Source organism: Mesoplodon mirus (assembly GCF_964341445.2).
Source record: "Mesoplodon mirus genome assembly, chromosome: 7".
NCBI lineage: Eukaryota > Metazoa > Chordata > Mammalia > Artiodactyla > Ziphiidae > Mesoplodon > Mesoplodon mirus.
This window is the reverse complement of record NC_138983.1, coordinates 16,931,560-16,956,980: the sequence shown is the minus strand read 5'-3', so window position 1 is coordinate 16,956,980 and position 25,421 is coordinate 16,931,560. Positions and strand designations below refer to the sequence as shown.

Sequence of the window (25,421 nt, the reverse complement as noted above, 5' to 3'; positions counted from 1 at the left end):
AACCTGCATCCGCTACATTGGAAGGCAGATTCTTTACCACTGGACCACCAGGGAAGTCCCATAGCAAGCAAATTTTTTGATCGAAATTAATATCACTTCTAGTCTATAGTATGTTTTATGGTTTTGCCTTTTGAAATGACTGATTTGTACTATTGTTTTGATAATCTTTTCTAATACATTTGGCCAAATGCTTAAAATAATGAGAGTTAAAAAATAATGAGTGGGGCCTCCCTGGTGGCGCAGTGGTTGAGAGTCCGCCTGCCGATGCAGGGGATGCGGGTTCGTGCCCCGGTCTGGGAGGATCCCATGTGCCGCGGAGCGGCTGGGCCCGTGAGCCATGGCCGCTGGGCCTGCGCATCCGGAGCCTGTGCTCCGCAACGGGAGAGGCCACAACGGTGAGGGGCCCGCATACCGCAAAAAAAAAAAAAAAAAAAAAATAATGAGTGTTTTATTATGTACATGTGTTTCATAATATATTGTAATGAGTTAGTCATGAAAAATATTTTCCAGTGTTTAAATTGTATTTTATAGAATTGTGGGGTTTTAAAAAATATCTTTATTGGAGTATAATTGCTTTACAATGTTGTGTTAGTTTCTGCTGTACAACAAAGTGAATCAGCTATACGTATACATATATCCCCATATCCCCTCCCTCTTGAGCCTCCCTCCGACCCTTCCTATCCCACCCGTCTAGGTGGTCACAAAGCACTGAGCCGATCTCAGTGTGCTCTGCAGCAGCTTCCCACTAGCCATCCATTTTACATTTGGTTATGTATATATGTCAATGCTACTCTCTCACTTTGTGCCAGGTTCCCCTTCCCCTGCTGTGTCCTCAAGTCTGTTCTCTACATCTGTGTCTTTATTCCTGCCCTGCCACTAGGTTCATAAGTACCGTTTTTTTAGATGCCATATATGTGCGTTAGCATCCGGTATTTGTTTTTCTCTTTCTGAACTTACTTCACTCTGTATGTCAGACTCTAGGTCCATCCTATAGCATTGTTAATGCTGGCTCCAAATTAGTCTCCTGATCATTTTAATTCCTCTATCAGATAAACTGTGCAAAGTTTTTACTCTAGATACATTAGTATCTTCACCTGAGATCTCCTGCTTGTCAGTACTTCTGTGTTTGTATACCCTTACACTCTAAAACCCTGGCTTCCTCTGTCTCCGAAAACATGCATTTTGGGCTGGCAGTCTACAGAATAGTAGTGATAAAAGGCCAAGGTCCTGACCTTGATCTGTGAGAACCAGTCAGCTTGCTGTGCACTGCAGTCACACACCGCATCCTTCAACCAGCATCTGAGCACAGATCATTGTGTGCTGGTGGTGGTCACCTCATGGCCCTGCTTAAAGATGAGTAGTACAGTGGCGAGAGATGTGGATGAAGCACCACCGGTCCCACAGCACTGGAGAGGATCTTTCAGTTTTCTTTAAAGTAACGATGAAATAATGATGATGCACCAGTCCTAGTATCTTGACAAATTATAAAATGCTTCTCCCACCTCTTTATTCTTCCTCTTCCACTTTCTTTTTTCCCACGGGTATGGATACTTTTTCCCACGAAATGAGTTAGAGACAAATGCCAACTTATTAAACATCATGCCCTATCATATTGTGAGCCATACTGATGGGAAGTATCACCAGCAGAAGAGCTGGATATATGCTTAAAATTTTTATATGTGAACCTCTTTTTGGAAGTCACATCCCATTTACAAAGCACTAAGGGAGTTTGCTATTTAAAACACTTTTGTTAAGCCAGATAATCATCCTTTAATTTATCTTTCATGTAAATATGCATTTTCCTGTCCCTTTGTGATAGGTACTTTTAGTGGAAAAACAATTCAAAATTCTTGATTTATTCATCATGGAATTAGTAACATCTGGAGGACAGCCAGTTAGTCTTCACTGTACTATAGGCAGGATCTGGGTCATTATCATCTCTGTAACACAGTGGACTAGTGACCATCCAGGTGTGGATATGGTTTGATCAAACAGGAGGTGAGTGGTGTGCAGTGGCCAGAAAAGTAAATTAGGACATGATTGTGCAGGTCCTTGAGTGCTGTGCTCAAGAGGGCAGAGAGCCTTAAAGTAGAAACAAGGTGTGATCTGGTGTACATTTTAGAAAGACAGTTCTAGTGGCAGAGTGGCCTGGCAATATGTATTTTATGGTATGTGTGTTGATCTTGTACTGAGAAGGGGCATTCACCTTGATGAGTTCTGTGTCTATCGCTCCCAGGTTTAGTGTTCTTTCATGCCGCTGTGATTTGCTCTATAGTATGTTTTGATGAATTGAGCCTATTGTCCTTTAGTTGACTGTGTTATGTTGCAGGGCCAGGGCTACATTTTCAGTATCAGTGGCTGTTTGGAGCCCTGGGGTAACTTAAAAGAAGATGAAAGTTAGTCTGGCTCTAGGATCTTACAAGGTTTTCTGGTGGCTGGATATGTGGGGAACCAGGGCATGGATGTCTGCAGCCTAATGCCTTAATAAATGTATCGAAAAAGGTTTATATGAGAAAGAGAACAACCTCTTCTCACCATCAATATTGGTCCATGTTTTATCTCCTCACCAAACCACATGATAGGGGCTGACCATCTGAGAAGTGTGCCAGGAAAGATTGGAAAAGTCAGCTTGCCCTTGTGACCTTGGGTTTGTGCCCCTAATTTGGAGATATGTCCTGGGTAGGGCCCAGCATCTGGTTGGAAGCCTGTGCTGCCTCATGAGTATTGAATTACCTGGCTTGACCTTCCTTCAGGTCCAGGATTAGTGCTTGGTCCATGTGTTCCCATCCTGTATCAACAGGTCAGATAATAAAAATCGTATCAGTCCCCCACTCCAATAGAGGAATAACAGAAGTGAAATATCCTGACCGAGGGAATTACAGGTCATCAGCAGATGAAGTGGTGATGAGTGGTCCCCAGAATATTGAGGAAGAAATATTAACAAGAATAGTTGTGACTGTAGACCCCTGATGTTCAATTAAAGAGTCCAGATTAGCTCTCCCAGGCCTTTGTCTCCCCAGTTCCATCTGATTATTTCACTTTTCATCTTACGCAATAATTTAGGATTATTCCTTTCTTCTCTCTCAGTGACTTGCTTAACTGGGCTTTCCCTTTACCAGGTTAGTTGAGGTAACCCAAGGGGTATTTAGAAGCCTTGTTGCTTGCTTTACAGTTTTGCTCTTAATACCTTCAGGGTTAAATTTAGTCTTGTTCTTATTCCCTGCAGAGCAAGAACGTGCCAAGGTGAGGAGAGCAGTGGTGTGGAAATTCTACATAGGTGACTGATAGGGCAGGTAGATCAGCCTTCCACTGGAAGAAAGGTCCTCCTGGCCAGGGCTTTTTTCCTTGTGATTTCAGATGTTCTGTGACTAAAATCTAAGGTAAGGCTTATTTCGCCTCAGGAACAATGACCTTCAGACCAGAAATAATGGAGTTTAGAGATAATTTTTTTAAATTAATTAATTTATTTATTTTTGGCTTTGTTGGGTCTTTGTTTCTGTGCGTGGGCTTTCTCTAGTTGTGGCGTGTGGGGGCCACTCTTCATCGCGGTGCGCGGGCCTCTCACTGTCGCGGCCTCTCTTGTTACGGAGCACAAGCTCCAGACGCACAGGCTCAGTAGTTTTGGCTCACGGGCCTAGTTGCTCCGCGGCATGTAGGATCCTCCCAGACCAGGGCTCGAACCCGTGTCCCCTGCATTGGCAGGCAGACTCTCAACCACTGCACCACCAGGGAAGCCCGGAGTTTAGAGATAATTAACCCTCCAGTTACTGAGCTACACCCTTCTACAGTAGTTCCAGTTTTATGGGAAGCGGTTTCCATCTCAGAATATGGAGAGTTTGCAAATGAAATTGTTCTATTGCTATTGGTTATTATTAGAGAAATCATGGAAAATGGGGAACGTGCCACAACTCCAGAGACAGGTATATACAAGTCCACTTTCAAACAGGTAGCACACTGAGCACCAATCCAAAGACAAGTTCTGAAGCAGATCTTCTTTGCATTGTTTGTTACTGTTTTGAGATCACTTGTTTTAACATCTGCCACATTCGGCGTTACCTTCCTTCTCTAGGCCTGACTTTCTTTGATCCCTTTAATGACAGTTTTAGGACCTCAAGACCCCATAGACTCTACACTCCTTTTCAAATGAACATGGCCCAAACCATATTACCTGCACTTCCCACAGTTTACCTAAGTCTTCTGAAGGTACTGGGCCCTGAAGCTGCAACTGGGCTTGGTGAAAACAGCGGACGATAGGGAGTGACCCTTCCTACACCTGGATCCCTTAGGAGATTTCCAGACCATCATTCTGACAAATAGAGGGGATGTCCCAACCTTCCTTATTACCTTTCTTAGAGCAGAGAAGGAGGTGGGTGGAGGTGTGACCCAAGGAAAAATGTATTAACAATTTCCACTTACAGTGAAGTACCACTGAGTTTTGTTTGTTTTAGTTGGGAATGGGGAGGAGGAGTATTAAGTAGGGGATCAGAATTTAGTTCTTCCTTCATCAGATAATCAGCCAAAGTGGAAACTTGAAACCATGTCTTATTAGGAGTGGTTGAAAGAACTAGAGATGTTTAGCATGGAGAAGGGACGCATGACATCACACGCAGGCACATGCGTGCACACACACATCTAATCAAGGCCAGTTAGTTCAACCTCCTAAGTATTTTGCAAATCAACTCACTTTTTATCCCCAGTGATAAAAGGTGAGTTCCCTTCTGATTCTAGGCCAGAGGTTGCAAATCAATTGTCTATGGGCTGGACGTGCCTACCAACATATTTTGGTTGGCTCCAGCTGTGTTTTCATATTGGGACATTTCACACCCAAATTTCTAGCTTCTCTTGGGAAAAATCTAAGACTAGGGTAACGTAGACCTGAACTGCTGCATGGCAACAAGTGATTAGAGCTGAGTAACAGCTGAGCATGCTGAGTAATTAGGCCTGCACTCTCCAGATTACCACAGTCCCCACTAGTCTGACTTACTGCACTCATTTATGTTACCCACTTGGACCTTTTAGACATTTGAGTTCCTGTTCCCCTGTTTAGTAACTCCAAGTATTCAGTCTACTCAAACTGAACCATTGCTTGCTTGGTTGAGTTGAAGAATTTGAATGGCTTTGACTAAATCAATCTCTTCCATCTCTATGATTATCTGAAATCAAATCACTTGGAGTATGAGGCCCTTTGCATGCTTTTGAAAAGTCAGGGTTTTTTTCTCATAATACCACTATGTATTCATTGTATGTCACTTAGCCATAATGCTATGCCCTGCCCATGGGATAGACAATAAATGTTTGGATGGATGGACAGATGGATGAAAAAGCACAGGAGAAGCGCTTGTTTGCTTTTTCTTACGTGGATTTGCCTCTGGCATGTGACCTAGTACCAGTAGGGGGAGCCCTGTGTTAATTTGGAAATCCATCAGAGCAGTCTCTGTTCAGCAGTCTAGTTGTATTTAATTTAGGGAATATGCTAAGAATTTATCCCCCCGACTCTGCCCCAAGAATTCAAGTTAACAACAGTCGGAAATTTATAAACTGTAGGAAGGAGAGTATGACCCTCACCACTGCCCCCACCCAGGGCTTTTCAGAACGAAGACATTCCAAGTTAATATCTAGAGTCTTTTAATCCACTTGAAAGCAGCTATCATTAAGCTCTTAAAAATTTCCAAATTTGGGGGCACATTTAGCCCTTAGAGTCTCATAGGAATGGGCTGCTTCAGGCACAACCACAAAATGATGGGTTTGCCAAACTACATGATAACCACTCTTTCCATAGTTTTCATCTTAAAAAATGAGGGAGTAGTTAGAGATTGGTTCTAAGGTCCTTTCCAGCTCTAAGTAAAGCTAGTTTATAGGAGAAATGCCTTATAAGTGGGTGAAAATGTAAAAATCTCTTTGAGAACTTTAGGAATTATTTTCTCCTACCTAAATCTGTCACTTTTGGAGAAGTCAGCTTATTTGGGGAAAACGTAAGTAATAGAAACTCTTAGCATATTATAAAATGCTAAACGTAGAAAAACAGTATGTGACAGTATGTGTGTTCTTTTTGTTTAGAGTTTATAAATTATGGCTTTAGTTTCATTATAATTAATTGGCATTCAGTTCTCTGTTCTGGAAAGCTCTTTTTCTTTTGTTAATGATTTTAACAAAATCAAACCAGAATTTATTATAAAAGGAAAAGTTTTTTATGGCGTGGGGCTGAATTTCAGCCTAAGTAATATGGGGTGAGGGGAAATGACAAGGAGGGCTCATAACTTCCACAAAGACCTAAACATTAATAGAGAAGAAAACCAAGCAATGCTCAGAGATCTCAAAGCACTCTAAAAACTTTGTCTTATTAAGCTTTTCGCCCCCTCCGCAGTAAGTATTCTGTTAGCCATACAGGTGAGATTCCAAGAATTTCTAATTAAGTTGTATTCTTGGTACCACAGAGCTCAAATTATACCGTTTGTCAAAGGAAATGTGCGCTGTTTCATTCTAGTGTGACTTCAGTGGAGTTACCACCTCATTTCTCCAGAACAGGCATTGTGTAACATCGTTGTTACTTTACGTAATTCTTTTCGCTATTATACTGTGATTCTAAAAATTACTGCTAATGATTCCAGTTGAAAATTTGCTTAAGGCATTTGCATCTGTTTCCTTCTAATTTGTGTGGGTTCATTTTTCAGTTGCTTGAATTCAGATCCTGTTTACTCCAAGCAGGTTTCTCTGGGGTAGAGGGCGGGGCAGAAGTGGACAAAGTGGCTGTTTGTGGTGTCCTAATTATTTGTACTAATAGCCTGGATTCGTGGGGCTTTGCACAGATTCCAGAGCAAGTTGTTACACTTCCTATTTATATATAATGGTGATACAGGTGTCAATATTTGTTTTCTTATTTTACTAAAGTATCTTGAATTTTAATCTTTTCACTTGGGTTTTTAGTTTTCTTTTTGAGCACTATACAGTAGTGTTTTCTCTATACTGTTCTCTCCAAAATATGACCAAATGCCAGAGGTTACATGATATTAAAAAAAAATGTATTCCTCATAAAATTGTACTTTTTTTGTAATAACTATCAACGTTTAGATTATACGTACATTGTTTTGGTCAACTATACACCTATAATATTTGAAAAAATAAATCTTAAAAAAAATAATTTGCTTGTAAAAAATTATTTGCTTGTGAAATAATTGTATAATTTGCATAACTTGCTTGTGTTATCAGTTTTCATACCAAACTAAAAAGTGGGAAACTCGGATTGGCTTTTGAGTATAAAATAAGGTTCCTTCTACAAACTCTTGATTACTGATGCCAGAGAAATGAAAAGAAAAAAAGTTTATTCATGTTAATTTCTTTTAGAAATGACACTGATTGTGGGTGCTCTTTGAATTACAAAAGCAGTGCAAGCAGTTGCCAAAAATATGAGAAATATTCCAGAATACTATGATGGATACAGTTTAGTATAATGTCTTCAAGGATTTTCTAGGCCAGCCAATGCATTTTTAAAAAATTTTTATTTATTTTTTTATACAGCAGGTTCTTATTAGTTATCCATTTAATACATATTAGTGTATATAGGTCAATCCCAGTCTCCCAGTTCATCAAGCCAATGCATTTTTGAGTCAGGTTATCTCAACTGAATGATCTAATAATACTGATTTTGATTTTGTATGAAGTAAATCAGCCTCTTATTTATTTCCCAGCCAGGATATACGTAGTTGTGGCAATAAATACCAGTAAATATTTCACTCTTGAGTAGAATATGTGGTGTCCCCAAGAGGAATTGTAAATTGAGCTATTGTTGGTGAAGACTCATTTATCTTTGTGTATGTGTATACTCTATGGCCAGCTTGCATACAAGGTGATGTGATATCTTGGTATGCGATAACATATAGTGGCCTTTCTCCCTTTGATTTTAGACATCTAGGACTTTTTTGTGGTAAGGATTGATGAAACCGTCACTAAAAAGTATATATAGAGAGGAAACATTTGGTTTTTTTCTTCTGCAGGAATTTAAAGCTCCCATTGTTGTAGAGGTACTATTACAGGACTTTTACCTACTTTTTAGGAAAGAATTAAATTTAAATTGTTTGCTGTATACTTTTGGAAACAGCCTCAACATAGAAGAAAACAAGTAAAGAAGTCATGTTTACTACTAGTTTTCTAATATTCTCAACCACTGAACTTACAAGTATAGTAACCTTATTTTAGCGGTATCTTAAGAGGAACAAACATTTTCCTAGTACAGCAATTATCACCTGCAGATGGCCTAAAATAAGCATATTGAGTTAACTCCAGAAACAGCCTATAGGCTGTGAGGTGGAGTTCAGATAGATAGTGAGATTTCACAGAAACACTTGGTGTATGACATAAATAACCAGATATCAAGATACCAATTGATGCATATAAAGTAAAATGAGAATACTAATAGCTTAACTTAAATATCCTTTGTAAAACTTGATGTTAAAGAGAATTTAGGGGCTTCCCTGGTGGTGCAGTGGTTGAGAATCCGCCTGCCAATGCAGGGGACACGGGTTCGTGTCCCGGTCCGGGAAGATCCCACATGCCACGGAGCGGCTAGGCCCATGAGCCATGGCCGCTGAGCCTGCGCGTCTGGAGCCTGTGCTCCACAACGGGAGAGGCCACAGCAGTGAGAGGCCCGTGTACCGCAAAAAAAAAAAAAAGAGAGAATTTAATTTGATGTTAACGTAGTGAAGCCTCTCTACTTATACACAGAATACTGAGTTACTTGTATACACATAGCCAGATAAAGAAGGCTTGACATTGAATTTATTATGACGTGTATTCTGAGTAGAAGGCAAGATAATTTAAGTATAAATAAAGGCATTAATCAATTTTATAAAAGCCGGCAGGTTTCAGGTTAACTCTTCTTAGGCTTTTCAGTGTTGTTATATTTGATAGATCCGAGAAGATGGTCTATTTTATTATGGCAAGGAGAAATCATGTAGAGTCAGAATTTAAGAGGAGAAACCAATGAACAATGCAAAAGAATATAACTTTTTCATGAGTGGATTTCTGGGTTTGTTTTTTTTTTTTTTTTGTGGTACACGGGCCTCTCACTGTTGTGGCCTCTCCCGTTGCGGAGCACAGGCTCCGGACGCGCAGGCTCAGTGGCCATGGCTCACGGGCCCATCCGCTCCGCGCTCTGCGGCATGTAGGATCCTCCCGGACCGGGGCACAAACCCGCGTCCCCTGTATTGGCAGGCGGACTCTCAACCACTGCGCCACCAGGGAAGCCATAGATTTCTGTTTTTGCTGATGAGTCATTTGGTCAGTGAGCATTCCAACAAGTATTTCTGGCCTTTTAATAGCCAGGTACTGAAAACACTGCTTCTTCCTTTGTGTTAAGTTATTAAAACTTCTTGAGTTTTAATTCACCTATATAAAGAATATATTTAGTGCTCACTTCAGCAGCACATATACTAGAATTGGAATGATACAGAGAAGATCAGCATGGCCCTGTACAAGGATGACATGCAGATTTGTGAGGTGTTCCAAATTTTTGATGTTAACTAAACTTATTGTGGTAATTGTTTCACAATATATTTATATGTCAATTATATCTCAGTGAGATGGGGAGAAAAAAGACTGTATTTTGAAGATGTCCACACATTGATGACCATCAAGACTGATTTAATGTTTAGCATGCTGTTGATATAATTTTATAAGTCAGATTATATCTTACGGGGTTTTATTTCGTCTCTGATCATTTCCTGTATAATCTTTGCCATTCAGAAAGGAGACATTTAATATATGACATACACAGTGTAAGGAAAAAATAGCTCGCAATGTGTGCATTTGTATTCCCTTAATATCCCAGCTTAAGGTGATATTTCTTATTGGACTGTATTTATGTGTACATAATATGTAATGTGTAAATGTACATCTTGGGGAAAAACCTGAGTTGAACTTTAAAAGTCTGCACGACTGCTTATTAAATATTCAAATGGTACTGAGATCCCTGGTCAGAATAAAGGAATCCATCAGCAGATCTTGTAGACTTCCCTGGTAGTTCTCCAGATTGATCAGTGTCCACAAATCCCATCCCTTCTCTCCTTTTGTGTAGGAAAGCTGAACAGTTAGTGGCTACCCCTGTCAACTCTACTTATCTACTTTGCACTTAACAAGTCTCATTTCCTTACTGCAAATGCGCTTGTGCATGCGCATATGCATACACATGCACAGGCGCGCACACACACACACACACACACACACACACACATACGCCTACCCCTAGGTGAGAACATTTTTATTATCAGTCTTCTCCTTCCTCATCCTGTTTCTAGTGATCTCTGGGCTTCGGGGAACTGCATGATAGCTCCTTTTCACAAAATGCTTGGGGACCTCTTTATAATACATTAGCTAAACATTATGGTCCCCTGATGACATGTACTAAGTAAAAAAATGTTTTCAGATACGGCTAAGAATGCATATAATCTATCCTTACAAAGAAAATCCTCCACAACTGTTATCATGCCTGATGTACATCTGCTTGTAATACTCGCATGGGAAGCTGTCCGTGACGTAGTATGATATGCACATTGCATGACGTATATAATAGGATGCACATATTTTTACTTCTTTGTATATTTCATCCATTCAACAAAAAGTTTTTTTAAATGCATTAATTCTGTAGCATATTGTAATTTCCTGCAGCTGTTTGCATTTTTGCATTCTATTCCCTTGATTAGAATTTTTTTCTGCCTAGTGAACTCTTATTTATTCTTTCAGAACTTAACTGAACCGTAATCTGTGAAGCTCTACCTGTTTCCCTAGTCGTAACTAGTCCCTCTGCTAAGCGTTGGTGCCCTCTGTCCTTACTCCTATTGTCCCACTCATAGCGTTGTCACGTAATGATTTATTTATATAAATATCTGTTCTCCTGCTCAGTCGTGAGCTCCCATCACCCAACCCTGATTCAAGTAACTAACATGTCCTCTACTGAATGGAAGAATGCCTGTTTATTACTTCGCGTTGCTCCAGGCCATGAGTTGATATGCATAGAGCATTTTGAGAGCTCTTTTATTTCCTGTGTCTGATAAAGTAACATCAAATGTATTTTGTGATTCCAGTTCTTTAATTCTTATCCATATGCTTATTGAGATTTTCTTTAAAAACTTTATCGAGGGATTGTTTATATACTCTAAAATTCATCCATTTTAAGTGTACAGTTGAATGGTTTTTAGTAAATTTACACAATCTTGCAATCATCATGGCACTCTAATTTTAGAACAATTCTTTTACCCTAAGAAGCTCCCAGTTGAGGCACTTTAAAATATTGCTGGAACTGTCCAGAAATTTCTGTGTGGTGAGTTGAATTGGATGACCTCAAAATGTGTCACTGTTTTCGGCTCTAAACTGTGTTGGGCACAACATACTTAAGGGAGGCCTCGATACTTAGTGGTGCTGTGTCCTGAAAGAAGAGTGCACGCTGGCAATAAGGGACATAATTTCCTTTGAGGGGCTTACTCCGTGGTGCATTCTGTGCTAGGTCCATTATGTACATCACCTTATATGGAATTCAGAATATAATAAGCTGTGATGTAGATGCCTTCTTCATTTAATACATAAGGACTGCAGAGGAGGATAAGAAACAAACTCGAGGTCACATGGCTAGGAAGTAGAAGGGCTAGGATTAGCTCTTTGGCCTGACTATATACTACATTGCCTTAAACATTCAGCAGCTATTGCTCCATGTGGAGTGATTCCTATACTCCTATAAAAACATAAATCTTAGGAAACATGTAAGCTGATTTGAAGAGTTGTTATTTAATCTGAAAAGAGAAGAGCTGACTGCATTGAAAGGATAAATTTTGAACTCAGCCTTTTCAGCTTTTTCTTTGACTTGGTTCCATACAGTTTTTGGGGGTTTGTTTTTTGTTTTTTTTTTTTTGGCTGCGTTGGGTCTTTGTTGCTGTGCTCAGGCTTCTCATTGCGGTGGCTTCTCTTGTTGCAGAGCACGGGCTCTAGGTGCGCGGGCTTCAGTAGTTGTGGCTCACAGGCTCAGTCGTTGTGGCGCCCATGTTTAGTTGCTCCGTGGCATGCGGGATCTTCCCGAACCAGGACTTGAACCTGTGTCCCCTGCATTGGCAGGTGGATTCTTAACCACGGTGCCACCAGGGAAGCCCAGTTCCATACCATTTGGTCTGAGGGTGAGCGGGCACATTCTGACTTGAGTCAAGCAGACCTAGAAGAGCGAAGAAATAGGGTCGTGTTTTAACAAACTATAACATATGGAAGCCATGTGGGCTGTCAGCATAATTTCTGATTGAGTTTGCTTTGGGGATCGTTTCTCTTTTAAGTCATAAAACGTTAACACTGGTTGGTCTTTAACAACTCACAAGGTCAGTTATGTCAGTTAGAATATTGGTTTGGCTGCTGTAGCAGAGGTTTAGTAATGGCTTAAATAAAATAGAAATTTATTTCTCTGTCAGATAAAAGGGTAGGTGGGTAAGCAGTTTGGCACAAGAGCTCCACAATCACTAGAGATCCTGCCTCTTTTTATCTCACTGCTCTGCCACCATTAGCACATGGCCTTCACCTTGGGGTCTAGGATGGCTGCTTTAGCTCCTTCCATCACATCTACTTTCTAGCCATCAAGAGGAGGAACAGGCACAGAGGAGGACATGTATTTTTTTCCTCCTTTAAGGGCCTGACCAAGAAATGGCATGTATTACTTGTCATCTTATCAGATAGAACATAGTTATAGGGCCACATGCCCTGTGAGAGAGAATGCAGAAAATACAGTTTTTATGGCCAGCATATTATCCAACTGAAAATTCAATTGTTATATTAAGGAAAGAATGAATGTTGAGGGACAGTTGGCATTCTTTGCCCCATCCTTCTGTGAAGATGAGTTTAATATGAGAAGCATAGAGGGACTTCCATGGCAGTCCAATGCTTAAGACTTTGCGCTTCCACTGCAAGGGGCACGGGTTCCATCCCTGGTTGGGGGCCTAAGATCCCGCATGCAGTGTGGCACAGGCAAAAACAAAAAAACCCCAAAAAACGCAAGCGCAGACTTATATGTAAGGAGGGAGATAGGGTCGCTTCAGGCCAAACTCTTTCTTAGGGTCTCTCCTTTTTTAATCTGGAAGATTTGACCAAATCTAGATACTTCTGTTGAAATGATTCCCCTAGGCTTTGAAGACACCACTTTGTTTAGAAGTTGGCGGTGTGTTAGTCTACCTTTTATGACACAGTGTCAGTTTGAATTCGTGTTCTTCCTGGAGAAGTGTATGCAATGGCCCCAAGGTTGATATCTGGGTTGGGAGTACTCCAAAGCAGATTCTGCGTTGGTAAAGTCTGGATACTTTTTCTTTCTTTAAAATGTTTCTAGGAAAAAAATTCTCTGCTCGTCAGAATGCTGTTTTAATTAAGACATTATTCAAGATAGAAAGCTTGAAATTCCTATGGTTGGCATGCATGCATGCAAACTTTTCTGTAACAAAACAGGATTTGTTTCTTAGAGAACTGATGATATTCTGGAGTCCAGAGTTCATACTCCAACCTCAGTACTTAACTATGACGTGGCCTTGACTAAGCCAGTGGATGTCTTAACTTTTCTTAGTTAATAATATCTTAAAACAGAGTTTAGAAGTACTTTCTCTCGTCATAGTATATGTATTTAGTCAACAACTATGAAGTCCCTTAAGAATGTGGGTGTCCATGGAATTTTCTGGGGGTCCAGTGGTTAAGACTCCATGCTTCCACTGCAGGGGGTGTGGGTTCTATCCCTAGTCTGGGAACTAAGATCCTGCATGCCTTGCAGTGCGGCCAAAAATAAAAATAAAAAAATTAAAATGCTGGTGTCCTTTTTTTCATTGTTGGTTATTTGAGATGACAGATAACTTCAACTTTCTTTAAGGATGCGTTTTACTCACAGTTCGCTTGAGCAACAAGAGAAATAAATGTGAAGATAGACCTAATACTTGCCAACATGTCACTTTATGGCATTCTTCTAAAGGCTTTTTTGATAGGAAAAGGTTATTCGATCTCTTGAGATTAAAAAGCTTAAGTAAGTTTGGCAGGCAGGATATTTCTTGTGATAACATATGTCCTTTTCTGAGAATGTATTTTGGGAGACAAAGATTTCACCATAAAGCCTTAATTATTTGAAGATCTGCATGTCACTGTTACATTTCAGGCAAGACTAATTTTAGTCAAGTTCACTGAAAGTATTTACAGTATTATCTCCAGTAATTTCATCTGATTCCTTTTTAGCACAGTTGCCACAGGCAAATTATACAGAGTATATCAAATAACTGCTGTCTGTAGAAGTGGCGAGTGGTTTCGTGATTCCCTCCCTGTTTGTGTGGGTGAGTTCTCTCCACTCTGTGTAGCCTGCATCCTCACCGATGTTTTGTTTTTCTCTTTTGCAGATGACATGGTTGGTACTCCCTGGCATGGTAGAAAGGTGAGTCATAAGCTCACACACAAACACTAGAGCAACAGAGCTCATGGTTATTTATAGGGAGAATCCTTACTTTGAAAAATTCATTAAAGTGACTAATGAACCTCTCCTCCATGTCTTAGTGACAGAGTAATGTGCCAGGCGAGTCACACGGTGGAGCATGAGTCATCTGGTGGTGGAGGCCTTTTCCACTCGATTCCCTTTTTATTTCCCTCTCCAGGGTTGTGTGGTTCCTTTACATCAGGATTAAAAAGTCTGCTTGAGTCACCATCACTCACTCAATTGCCTGCTGTTCTGAGGGGGCGGATGGAGTTGCTAGGATATTCCGGGGAATGCCTTCCTAAAGCTTTATGCTCTCAGAGCCCAAATCAGTGGACTTTGATGCAGTGAGACCCCATCCATCCTCTGGTGTTTTCTGTTCTTACTGGGAGAATGGATGTATGAGGGACATGGGCATGTTAGAAAGTGATTGTAAGATGTCAGCCCCCACCCTTGCCCTTGGAGGAAGAGGCTGTGTCCTCTAGCCCCAGCTGTGTTCCAGTTTGAATGGGGTTCCACTAGGATATGCTAGATGTCTTCATTTTTATTAAGAAATGTGTTGCTAAGTCCTTACATTGGAAATAGTGTGAAGTGTCAGATGGTAATTAAGCTCTGTTCCTCCCTTAGAGAAGCCTGAGTGATGGCTAAGCTTTCCAAGAAAACCTGTTGCAAAGAGCTGGGCTTGCTTGGTCATTTGCTAAATTTAGGGCTTCACAGTCATCCTTCCTCTGCAAAATAACTTTGAGTTTGGAAGAGATCCAAAGGAGTCACAGCTTTGCAAAGGGGAGACCCAGGGACCCTACTTCTGTGAAGAAACCTCCATGGTCAGCTTTAGGCAGGGTTTACAGCTCGTGTTTATTGATTCCATGTTATGTGCCAGGTGTTGGATGAGAACTTGATATATGTTTGCTCATTTAACGTCGATAGCCTCCCACCATCATACAAATGAGGACACTGAAGTTAGGAATCCATTTTTTTTCTCAGCTACTTTGTAGCAAGGCTCTTTCTTTGTAATGCATTTTACATGTGGTTTTGTATATTTTAATTGCTTTATTTTAGTAAAATTCCCCTTTAAAACCTTTAAACTACTTATTGATGGCTACAGTGGGAGTGTGCCCCTGATGGTCAGGTATGGAAGTGATGGTGGTCAAACTAGACCAGAATCCTAGAATATTACAGAGAGTTAGGGCAGACAGCATAGAACTCAAGAGGGATGAAGTTTGGGTCATCAACTTAATTCTAGTTTGGATATCTGCAAGTGACACAGTATTAGTTCAGGTTAGTACATTCCATCCATTAAAGAAGAAATTTATATACCACAGAGGTACTGTAAAAGGAATTTTTAAGTGTGTTGGTAAAAATCACATCAAAAGAGATATTGGTTATGACCAGGAAGAATTAGATTCAAAGAGAGAATTTCAGTACTTTAAAATTAATTGAGACTAACCCCCCCTCATTTGACATAAAAAGTGAGATCCAAAGAAACTGAGTGCCATGAGGCTACATAATTAGTTAGTAAATGATACAGACACAAGGTGCTCACACCTCTCTGTAGACCTAGCAGCCACGATCACAGTTGTAGCTGGAGCCTTAGATAAAGACAAAGAATGCAAAGGAAAGGATCCATCTGTTTCAACAGGCATTCACTGAGTAAAGTTTATCATACAGAAGATGAATTGGATCCTTGCCTTTAAGAAATCAAATTGATTTTACACGGGGGTTGCGAAATGATCTGGTGGAAAGCCATCATAGGCTAGGTATTGAAACTGATGTCACAGGGGTGATTGTGGCACCTGCTAAGAACTAGTCAGAAATGTAAGTGGGTTTTATGAATCGGTACTTTTGGATAGGAGAAGGAACAGCTATGTCTGCTTGAGTTAAAGGAGTTACTCGTTATATTAGTCAAGGCAGGCTAACTGCTATAACAGACCACCCCAGAATCTCAGTGGCTTAACACTCTAAAGGTTGATTTTCCCCTCACGTCACAGTCTGGTGTGGATCAGTGATCGGGGCTCTACTCTACCCAGTCAGCCAGGGATCTCAGGCTCCTTCCATCTGGGGTGAGGGGGATCCACTCTTCTCTTGGGCCTTGCGGTTCTCTGCAGAAACATCTGCATCCAGCCAGCAGATGAGGGAAGAGAGAGGAAGGATGATTTTATGGGTGGTTTCATGGGCCAGGCCTAAAAGTGATGTCCCTCACTTCTGCCCTCATCCCATTGTCTAGAACTCAGTCACAGGCTACAGCTAACTGCAAGGGAGGCCAGAAATGTCATTAGCTGTGTGCCCAAGAAGAAAGAAAGACTCTGAGTTCACAGATCACCTGAAAGCATTCTTACTTACGTATTACAAGTGATTTGTTTATAACCTGCCCTTTACACCATCCCCAAATGACATAACTATGGTTGGTTACCATACGTAGGTTTCGTATCTCCATTGAGGGACAGCAGGGTTCTTTGTTGTTGTGGGTTTTTTCCCCTTTCACTGATTCTACTTCTGATGTATGCGATTTTCCAAACTCTCTAGAACTATAGCCTAGGGCCAGCTGACTATCACTAAACAAGTCTCTATAATCAAACTAAGGTATTATTATCATACAAGTAAAAAGTACATAATTATGTTATAGAGGAAACTTGCTCTTTCCACTTCCCTGGAATTATAAACATTTTGTACAGCTGGAGCCAGGAGGTGGTTGCCATAACAACCATGGAAAAGCTAAAAATAGCCCCTTTCATACTGTATTGCTTAAGGTGGAATTATGACATGTTATGGTGTTTTAGGGCAGGCAGTTCTCTTTCATGTGGGAAATGTTTGCAAACTTTCTTCCACAAAGCAATATTTGTATAATGTATTTGGATTGCTGGTTCTAATTATATATCTGACCTCCGTGATCCAGGATTCTTTTCTGACATGGAACCCTGTTTCGATATGTTTCTCAGTCTTTTTGAGAATCTGTTAGAGAACTGTCTGTACCAATTTCTGTGTTATGTTTAAGCTTAAAAAAAAAAAAAAGTAATGACCCTCCAAGAGCACACTTATCTGCTCCCTGATAAGAAGTGAAAATATGAAGAATTGGGATGTAGTCTTTTTCGTACAATCTCCCTTGTCTGCAGTCACACTCTGTATCAAGTAAGCAGTCCACATTAGGATCGACCCTGTGTTCCATTGCTTAACAGCAGCATTTACGCCTCCCCATCTTCCCCCTCTCACCTGCAGTGTGGAGCAGTGATGAGAGGGTCCCAAGGAAGGCAGAAATCAGTGACTTATTTCATGGAAGACCTATCACTTCCTCTACGACAATAGTATTTTTGTAAGAGCTGTGCACAAGGATACTACAACAGTCTGATAGAATAGTGGGGCATGTAAGGAAGAAAAGAGGCTTGGGAATTTTTTTTTTATCCAAGTGATCATTAAAGAGAGTTTTCTAATTGGGGATTTCACAGGACAGAGGAAAGTCTAGAAAGCATAGCTATAGGAGGCTATAAATATAAGGTACTGAATTTTATAGGGTTTTGTGTGTTTAATGTCTCGCTTGTGGGAGGGCTAGTCATTGAAGAGAATAATTTTGGATGAAAAGGTGCTTCCTTATCTGCAGTGGTATTTTCTGCTTTGTTTTTTGCAGTATTTTAATTCTAGTAGATCCTCAATAACTTACACCACTGAGACACCATCGTGTGGCTGTTAGCAAGAAAGCAACCTGATGAATTAAGAATGTTGTATCACAGAAAATATTACTTGACTTGTTTATTTGGATATTTGTCATAACAAACTAGAAATGTGCTGAAATATGAGCATCATGAGTCTTCATTATGGAACTTCAGCAAATATTCTCAATGTACCTTCCAGTCTTAGAATTGTTCCCCAAGTCCCCAGAAAATGAGAGGTTAACCAGGGTTTGGTTTTATGTTTGTTTCTGTGTGCAATTAAGCGCAGCCCATTTTGTCCCTCTGCTTCATATAACAGAGTTGTCATGAGTCTGGCTGTGCCATGGAAACTGGTTTGACGTCACTAATTCTGCTTAGATGGGGGATTAGCGCTAGACAAAGTGGTTGATTTTAAAGGCGAGTCCTTTGTGCCTCGTGGTCCCAAATGTTCATCTCCATCTCTACGTAAAGAATAGACACTGTATACAGTACAAGGATTGAGACAGCTCTACAAGTGTGTCATTTGTGATTCAGACAAAACTAAGTCGAATATCATTATCCTTGGAGAGAGGGAGAGAGACTTTTATGCTGTTGTGTGTGGGGGGGAAGGTTTTTGCGAGACAAACCTTCGTAGCACAGTGTTTTTGTGGAAGGGGTGTTTTCTCTACTGTCATTTTGGTGCAGTGATAAAGGCTATCCTTTTAGTGTTTACTTAGATCTAGTGCGTTCTCGCTTTATACTTTGTTGGAGTTGGATTTGCTTTTATGCATTTTAGAGTGCAAATATGGTGTTTTGAATAAAGTACCTTCCAATTCTGACTTTTCACTAACTCAAACTAACTCTACCCCCTAGAAATTTTAAATTAGGGTAGAATATATGAGAAAGAAAAATCTCACTTGCCTCAAGGAGTAAACAAAGCACATGCTTGCATAATTGTGGCATATTTGACTATTGGTCTGTATTAATTTTGCAACCAGGAACAAGGTTTTTATTATCTTTAAATAAATTTTCCTGTATTGAAATCATTGCTTTGGTGAGTGAAGTTTTAGGAACCAATTTTGGTGAGGTCAAGATTTAATTTTTAAAAATTTTTTTTTTTCCTTTCTTTTTTTTTTTTTTTTGCGGTACGCGGGCCTCTCACTGTTGTGGCCTCTCCCGTTGCGGAGCACAGGCTCCGGACACTCAGGCTCAGCGGCCATGGCTCACGGGCCCAGCCGCTTGGCGGCATGTGGGATCTTCACGGACCGGGGCACGAACCCGCATCCCCTGCATCGGCAGGCGGACTCTCAACCACTGCGCCACCAGGGAAGCCCTAAAATGTTTTTGATAACATTTAAACTTTAATTTTGGAAGACTTTTCAATTGTATTTCATTTGTGTGGAAGGAAATAAAGAATGTAAGATTTTTGTTCAAGGGCACATGCAGTCACCTCAGCCAATTTGAGTATCATCCAGCCCATAATCCTGCTGATAAAACCAGCAGTGATAGGTTACAGTGAAAAACAGCATCTTCTACAACTACTTCAAATTGGCTTTTCTTCACTTGCTGTGAATGAGTGAGGACATAGCAATTCCTGGTTACATGAGAAAACATTAAAATAAAGCACTACCTAAACCTACAAGGATGCTTGGGGCTCAGGATGGGGTGCAACTTGTCAGGATTTGGGGTTACTTCTCAGAAAGCATATTGTATTGCAGAAGATACAATAGCTTTCTTAGCTTCTACTTAATTGGGATCTGCCCTTAGCTTAAAGGTGATGCATTCCAGTATATCATAAATATATTTCACTTTCTCTTTCTCTTTTTTAATAGATTTATTGAGACATATCATAAAATCTACTCATTTAAAGCATATAATGTGATGGTTTCTAGTATATTCACAGAGTGTATCATCACCATGATCTAATTTGAGAACATTTTTAACACCCTATAAAAGATAAAGATATTTTACGGGACTTCCCTGGTGGCGCAGTGGTTAAGAATCCGCCTGTCAATGTAGGGGACATGGGTTCGAGCCTTGGTCCGGGAAGATCGCACATGCCTCGGAGCAACTAAGCCCGTGTGCCACAACTACTGAGCCTGTGCTCTAGAGCCTGCGAGTCACAACTGCTGAGCCCACGTGCCACAACTACTGAAACCCGTGGGCCTAGAGCCCGTGCTCTGCAACAAGAGAAGCCACCACAATGAGCCCATGCACCACAACGAAGAGTAGCCCCCGCTCACCACAATTAGAGAAAGCCCATGCACAGCAAGGAAGACCCAACACAGCCAAAATAAATAATTAATTTAAAAAAAGATATTTTAAATATCATAAATTAATACTGTATTAAAAGTCTCAGTAACCAAGGTGGTTTTTAACCCATTTCAATCAAAGGACTATCTCACAAATATAGATAAAATGAAATTACTAGATACTCATTGCTAATTCACCAGTTTTTAACCTTAGAGTAATTGGGTTCTAACTCCTGATAGGCATTCTTACTCTCTTAAAATTTAAAAAGAAAAGCCTTTTCTGTCTGTGCGAGAGATGCAAGCAAAAAGTACAAGAATGATATAATTAATACATTGACTAAATATTTCCAACTTTCTTCAAAACTGTAATATAACAATTTAAAATTTGAGATTTGATTTCTGTGTCCAACGTGTTAATGGATTTCGCCACTTAGGAAAGTGTATATAACTATTATTAATAAGGACTTCAGTTCAAAAACAGAAACAAAAAACAACAGCTCGTTTTCAGTGACTCATTAAGCGGAGGGTCCAGACTTCATTTGATGGTTGAAGTGGCATCTCGCCTAGAGGCTGGCAGATGGACTGGGTGACCTTTGGGGATTATTTCTTTTCAGATGTCTGTCTAGAATAACTTAGATGCCATTTAATCATGTTTCTTTTATTATTTTGTATAAGAGGAGTCTGTATCATCCTTTTTAAAAAATACTTAAAAATTAGGCCTTAGGAAGTAAATTCAGACCAAGAATAATGAGAAACTAAGTTGAAGGAAAGGAACCTCATCTAGAGGGCAGGAGGCAGGTGGGGCAGATAGCAATAGCTGAATAAGGGGACCAACTCCCCTGAAAAGAATGGATTTGAGGGGGAAAAGCTGGCTGTTAATCCTGTCTAAAATTCCTAAAACCCTAACTTCACACTTTACACAAGCCATATACGACTGCTGACAACTTGTATGTTTTTACAGCATTGCTTTCCTCAAACTAATTTTCATTTATTTGTAGAATGAGTAATTCCTGGTAACTTTCTGACTTTGAACTTTCATTAGTCACTAAAAGTTACAGTAGAAATTGAGCTTTGCCTCTTCGCAAAAGAATATGGTTTGATGAACTATGGAGTCGCATGATTTTAGAGTCAACTCTGCATTTAGTGCCTGAGAGCAGGACATAACCGTTCATTCATGTAAGTACCTGTTACATGCTCAGGACCGTGCAGAGTATTTTGAGGAAAAGTGTAAGATAAGGGCTCTGAGTTCTAGAAGCTTATGGTTTTTTTGAGGGAGAAGAATGTTTATACTCATAGAATGATTAAATATGACAGCATGATAGTATGTGGTGATATGCCAAATTAAAGGCATACAAGGAGTATGAGAGTGTTTTTAAGAGTAAGAATTCTTGGTGCTATGGCCAGAGAATAGAAATCAACTGGAGGAGACTGAAGATCTAATCTGGTCATGCCCCTGATTACTAAGACTGAGAAATGAGCTAATTGCAAAGAAGAGCTATTTTTAGTTGATTGAGTTATGCCTCATTCAATGACCAAGCATGTCACGTGCTGATGAGAGGCAAGGAGAGATGTGTGTTAGAAAAACAGCCAGGATATTCTGTTTCAAATAATTAGATATCTAGATCTGTAATTTATAAACAATTGTATATATGATTTCATTCTGTTTACTTGCATCTTCCTTTTTAGATCTAAAGGGGCAATTCTGAACATCTCCTCTGCCAGTGGCATGTACCCAGTTCCATTGTTGACCGTGTACTCTGCAACCAAGGTGAACAATTTTTTAGTAAATTGTGTCAGAATAAGAATAACGAATACTTCTCAGTCTGAGAAATGGGCATGGAACTTTCTTGAAGTTCTAGCCTTAGCAGTTTTTAAATGGACTGAGAAGAAAAGGAAAATAGCCAGCACTAGTTTCAGAGGAGCCAGAGCTGGAGATACACTGACTGGTATCAACTTTACAAATGAGGCACCAAGATCTCAGATCTGCAGATGCTTTTTTTCTCCCAGTAGTTTACTGGTTTTTTTTTTTTTTTTTTTTTTTTTTTTTTTTTTGCGGTACGCGGGCTTCTCACTGTTGTGGCCTCTCCCGTTGCGGCGCACAGGCTCCGGACGCGCAGGCTCAGCGGCCATGGCTCACGGGCCCAGCCGCTCCGCGGCATGTGGGATCCTCCCAGACTGGAGCACGAACCCGTGTCCCCTGCATCGGCAGGCGGACTCTCAACCACTTGCGCCACCAGGGAAGCCCCCAGTTTACTGGTTTTAAAATTGGTATTTGTCCTTCCCAACAGGGAGCTTGGTCTGGGCCAGACTAGCTCAGCTGTTCAGAACATAACATAAATGAGTCTAAGAATGGGGATTTGATTCATGAATGACTCAGCATACAGCTTAAGTGCCAAGTCCGCAGAGCTTAGAAGGATCGTAGCTAGTCAGCACATAGATACATAGTATGCACAAGATAGATGGGGAGAGTGTGAGTTTTTGCCACATTCTTCAAAGTTCACAGATATTTATTGCCACTTCTGGAGTGAGACAAGAATTTTCCAGACCTCTCTGTAAGATGCCATAATTTTATACCACATCACCATTCACCTCTTTTCACGTTACTACTAGGACAGTAATTTAGAATGCATTTTGTACTGCCTGCAGGTCCATAGCATCATTTTCAAATATGTTGTTGAAGCATAGGATACATCTCTGAAATAAAAATGACCATTGGGATGCTGAAATTAAACAAGCTTTTAGGGGAAAATGAACAAAATAAAATGCACAATAAGAGCTTGCAATATGACAGGAAAGGAAAAGAGCAAAACTCCTGCCCTCTTTTTCACTTGGCTCTTTGTCCCCTGGAAAAACTTAAAGTGACTACGCACTGTATTTTGAAAAAGCCTGGCTCCGCCTCCCCCAGCCCTGCAATCTGCTTGCTTTCTGTATATCTGAAACATGCAGTAGGCATGTTTAAAATGAGCACCATGTTTCTTGAAGCGACTGGTGAACTTCAACTTGTTCTTGCCTGTTCTGCTCCACGGACATAAGACTGTCACAAATTAGGACCCTAGTAGAGTCATCACTGATACTTTGCATTGCAAGCCTGAGGTTGAGTCCACCTTTGTAAAAAAATGGCACATTATATTTTACAAATAGATTTGAAGTTGTTCTGTTGGAAGAAGATGGGCTGTCACGTTCACCTCTACACTTCTTGGATCTTGCCATCCCAAAGGGCCAAGAGGACGCTTGCTCTTTTCTTTTCTTTACTGACAACAAAATCCCCATAGAACAGACTTGAACAGAATTCATACTGTATTTCTGTTTGAATGGCAAGTGGGGAGGAGGAACGCATCCTTTGTTATATAATAAGACGTTTCTTCTCGGAAAGTCATTTTCTGAAAGAAGAAAAGAAGCGCCTTTTCCAGTTAAATCAGCATTTGATCTGGATATTATATTTGGTAAGAGAATACTTAATTTAGTGGCAGATAAAGAAAACTTGAGGTTTTGAAGGTTTTTTTTTTTAAGGTCCCTTCTGCATTTGAAATGAAAAGAATGATTAGAAACTGTAGTGTTAAATGGTTAGTTGATTGTTTTTGTTTCCATGGCTACAGATCAGGCAGATTGATGTAATATGTGTGTTTGTGTTCTCACTCCCACCCCCTCCCAGGCTTTTGTAGATTTCTTCTCTAGGTGCCTCCATGAGGAATATAAGAGCAAGGGCATCTTTGTGCAGGTGAGTGGAGTTTGTTTCAGTTAAGTATCCCTGTTTTTGTGTGGTTTCCACAGCAACTGTTGCTGTCTTGGCAACGAAAGAAAATCACATTCCTAAGTAAGTGAATGTGACGTTAGCACACCATTAAAGACATGGTTTCTTTTCCTTTATGCACTTAAGTCTAGATTTTAAACAGTTATTTCCTAGAATTTTTAATTGGTAATACCTAAAGCAGAACTATGCAGCATAAACAGTTGGTGCATAATAATTGTAAGTTATTATGATCTTATTTTGAAAGAATTAGACTGTCAATATCTCTCAGCTGCCACGTATGCAAGGAGTGCCGTGACTATTCCAAAGCCTCTGTATAATAATCACAAGAGAGGAGAGAGCTGAATAAAACTGAGTTTTACTAGCACGAGGATGACTGCATACAACAGGATGATATAGGTGTGGTAGTGATCTTTTAGTTTTCTTTAATTGTGGTAAAATATGCATCACCGAAAACACCATTTAAATCACTTTTAAGTATGCAGTTCAGTGGCATTAAGTACACTGACATTGTTGTGCACCCATTACTACCTTACATCTCCAGGACTTTTTTCATCCTCCAAAACTGAAACTCTGTATTCATTAAACAATAACTTTCCATTTCCCCTCCCCCCAGCCCCTGACAACCACCATTCTACTTTCTGTCTCTGAATTTGACCACACTAGGTACTTCATGTGAGTGGAATCCTACAGTATTTGTCTTCTTGTGACTGGCTTATTTCACTTAGCATAATGTCTTCAAGCTTCATGCATGTTATAGGATGTGTCAGAATTTCCTTCATAATTCCGTTGCGTGTATATACCACATTGTGTTTATGCATTCATCTGTCGATGGACATTTGGGAGGCTTCCACCACTTGGCTGCTGTGAACATGGGTGTACCCCTATCTTTTTGAGACCCTGCTTTCAGTTCTTTTGGATATGTACCCAGAAATGGAATTGCTGGATCATATGATCATTCTTTTTGTTTGTTCTGAAGACTCGCCTTACTGTTTTCCATAGTAGCTGCCCTATTTTACGTTCCTACCAGCAATGCATAAGGGTTCCAATTTCTTCACATCCTCAGCAATACTCGTTATTGTCTTTTTGTTTGTGTTTTATAGTAGCCATCGTTATGAGTGTGAAGTGGTATCACATTGTGGTTTTGATTTGGATTTGCATTTCCTCAGTGATTAGTGAGGTTGAGCATCTTTTCAAGTGTCTACTGGCCATTTGGCTATCTTCTTTGGAGAAATGTCTATTGAAGTTCTTTGCCCATTTTTTCGTTGGGTTGCTTGCTTTTTTTTTTTTCTTTTTGCGGTATGCGGGCCTCTCACTGTTGCGGCCTCCCCCGTTGCGGAGCACAG

General features: G+C 40.2%; 1 protein-coding gene across 1 annotated transcript in view; it reads left to right on the top strand.

Moving 5' to 3' along the window:
• The window catches only part of HSD17B12 (hydroxysteroid 17-beta dehydrogenase 12), a 176,467-nt gene that overhangs the window by 132,266 nt on the left and 18,780 nt on the right, over nt 1-25,421 (top strand). Inside the window, exons 7-9 of the mRNA XM_082628845.1 lie at nt 14,385-14,419; nt 22,014-22,095; nt 23,980-24,045. Coding sequence (XP_082484971.1) covers nt 14,385-14,419; nt 22,014-22,095; nt 23,980-24,045 — 183 coding nt within the window. The remainder of the gene's footprint in view (nt 1-14,384; nt 14,420-22,013; nt 22,096-23,979; nt 24,046-25,421) is intronic.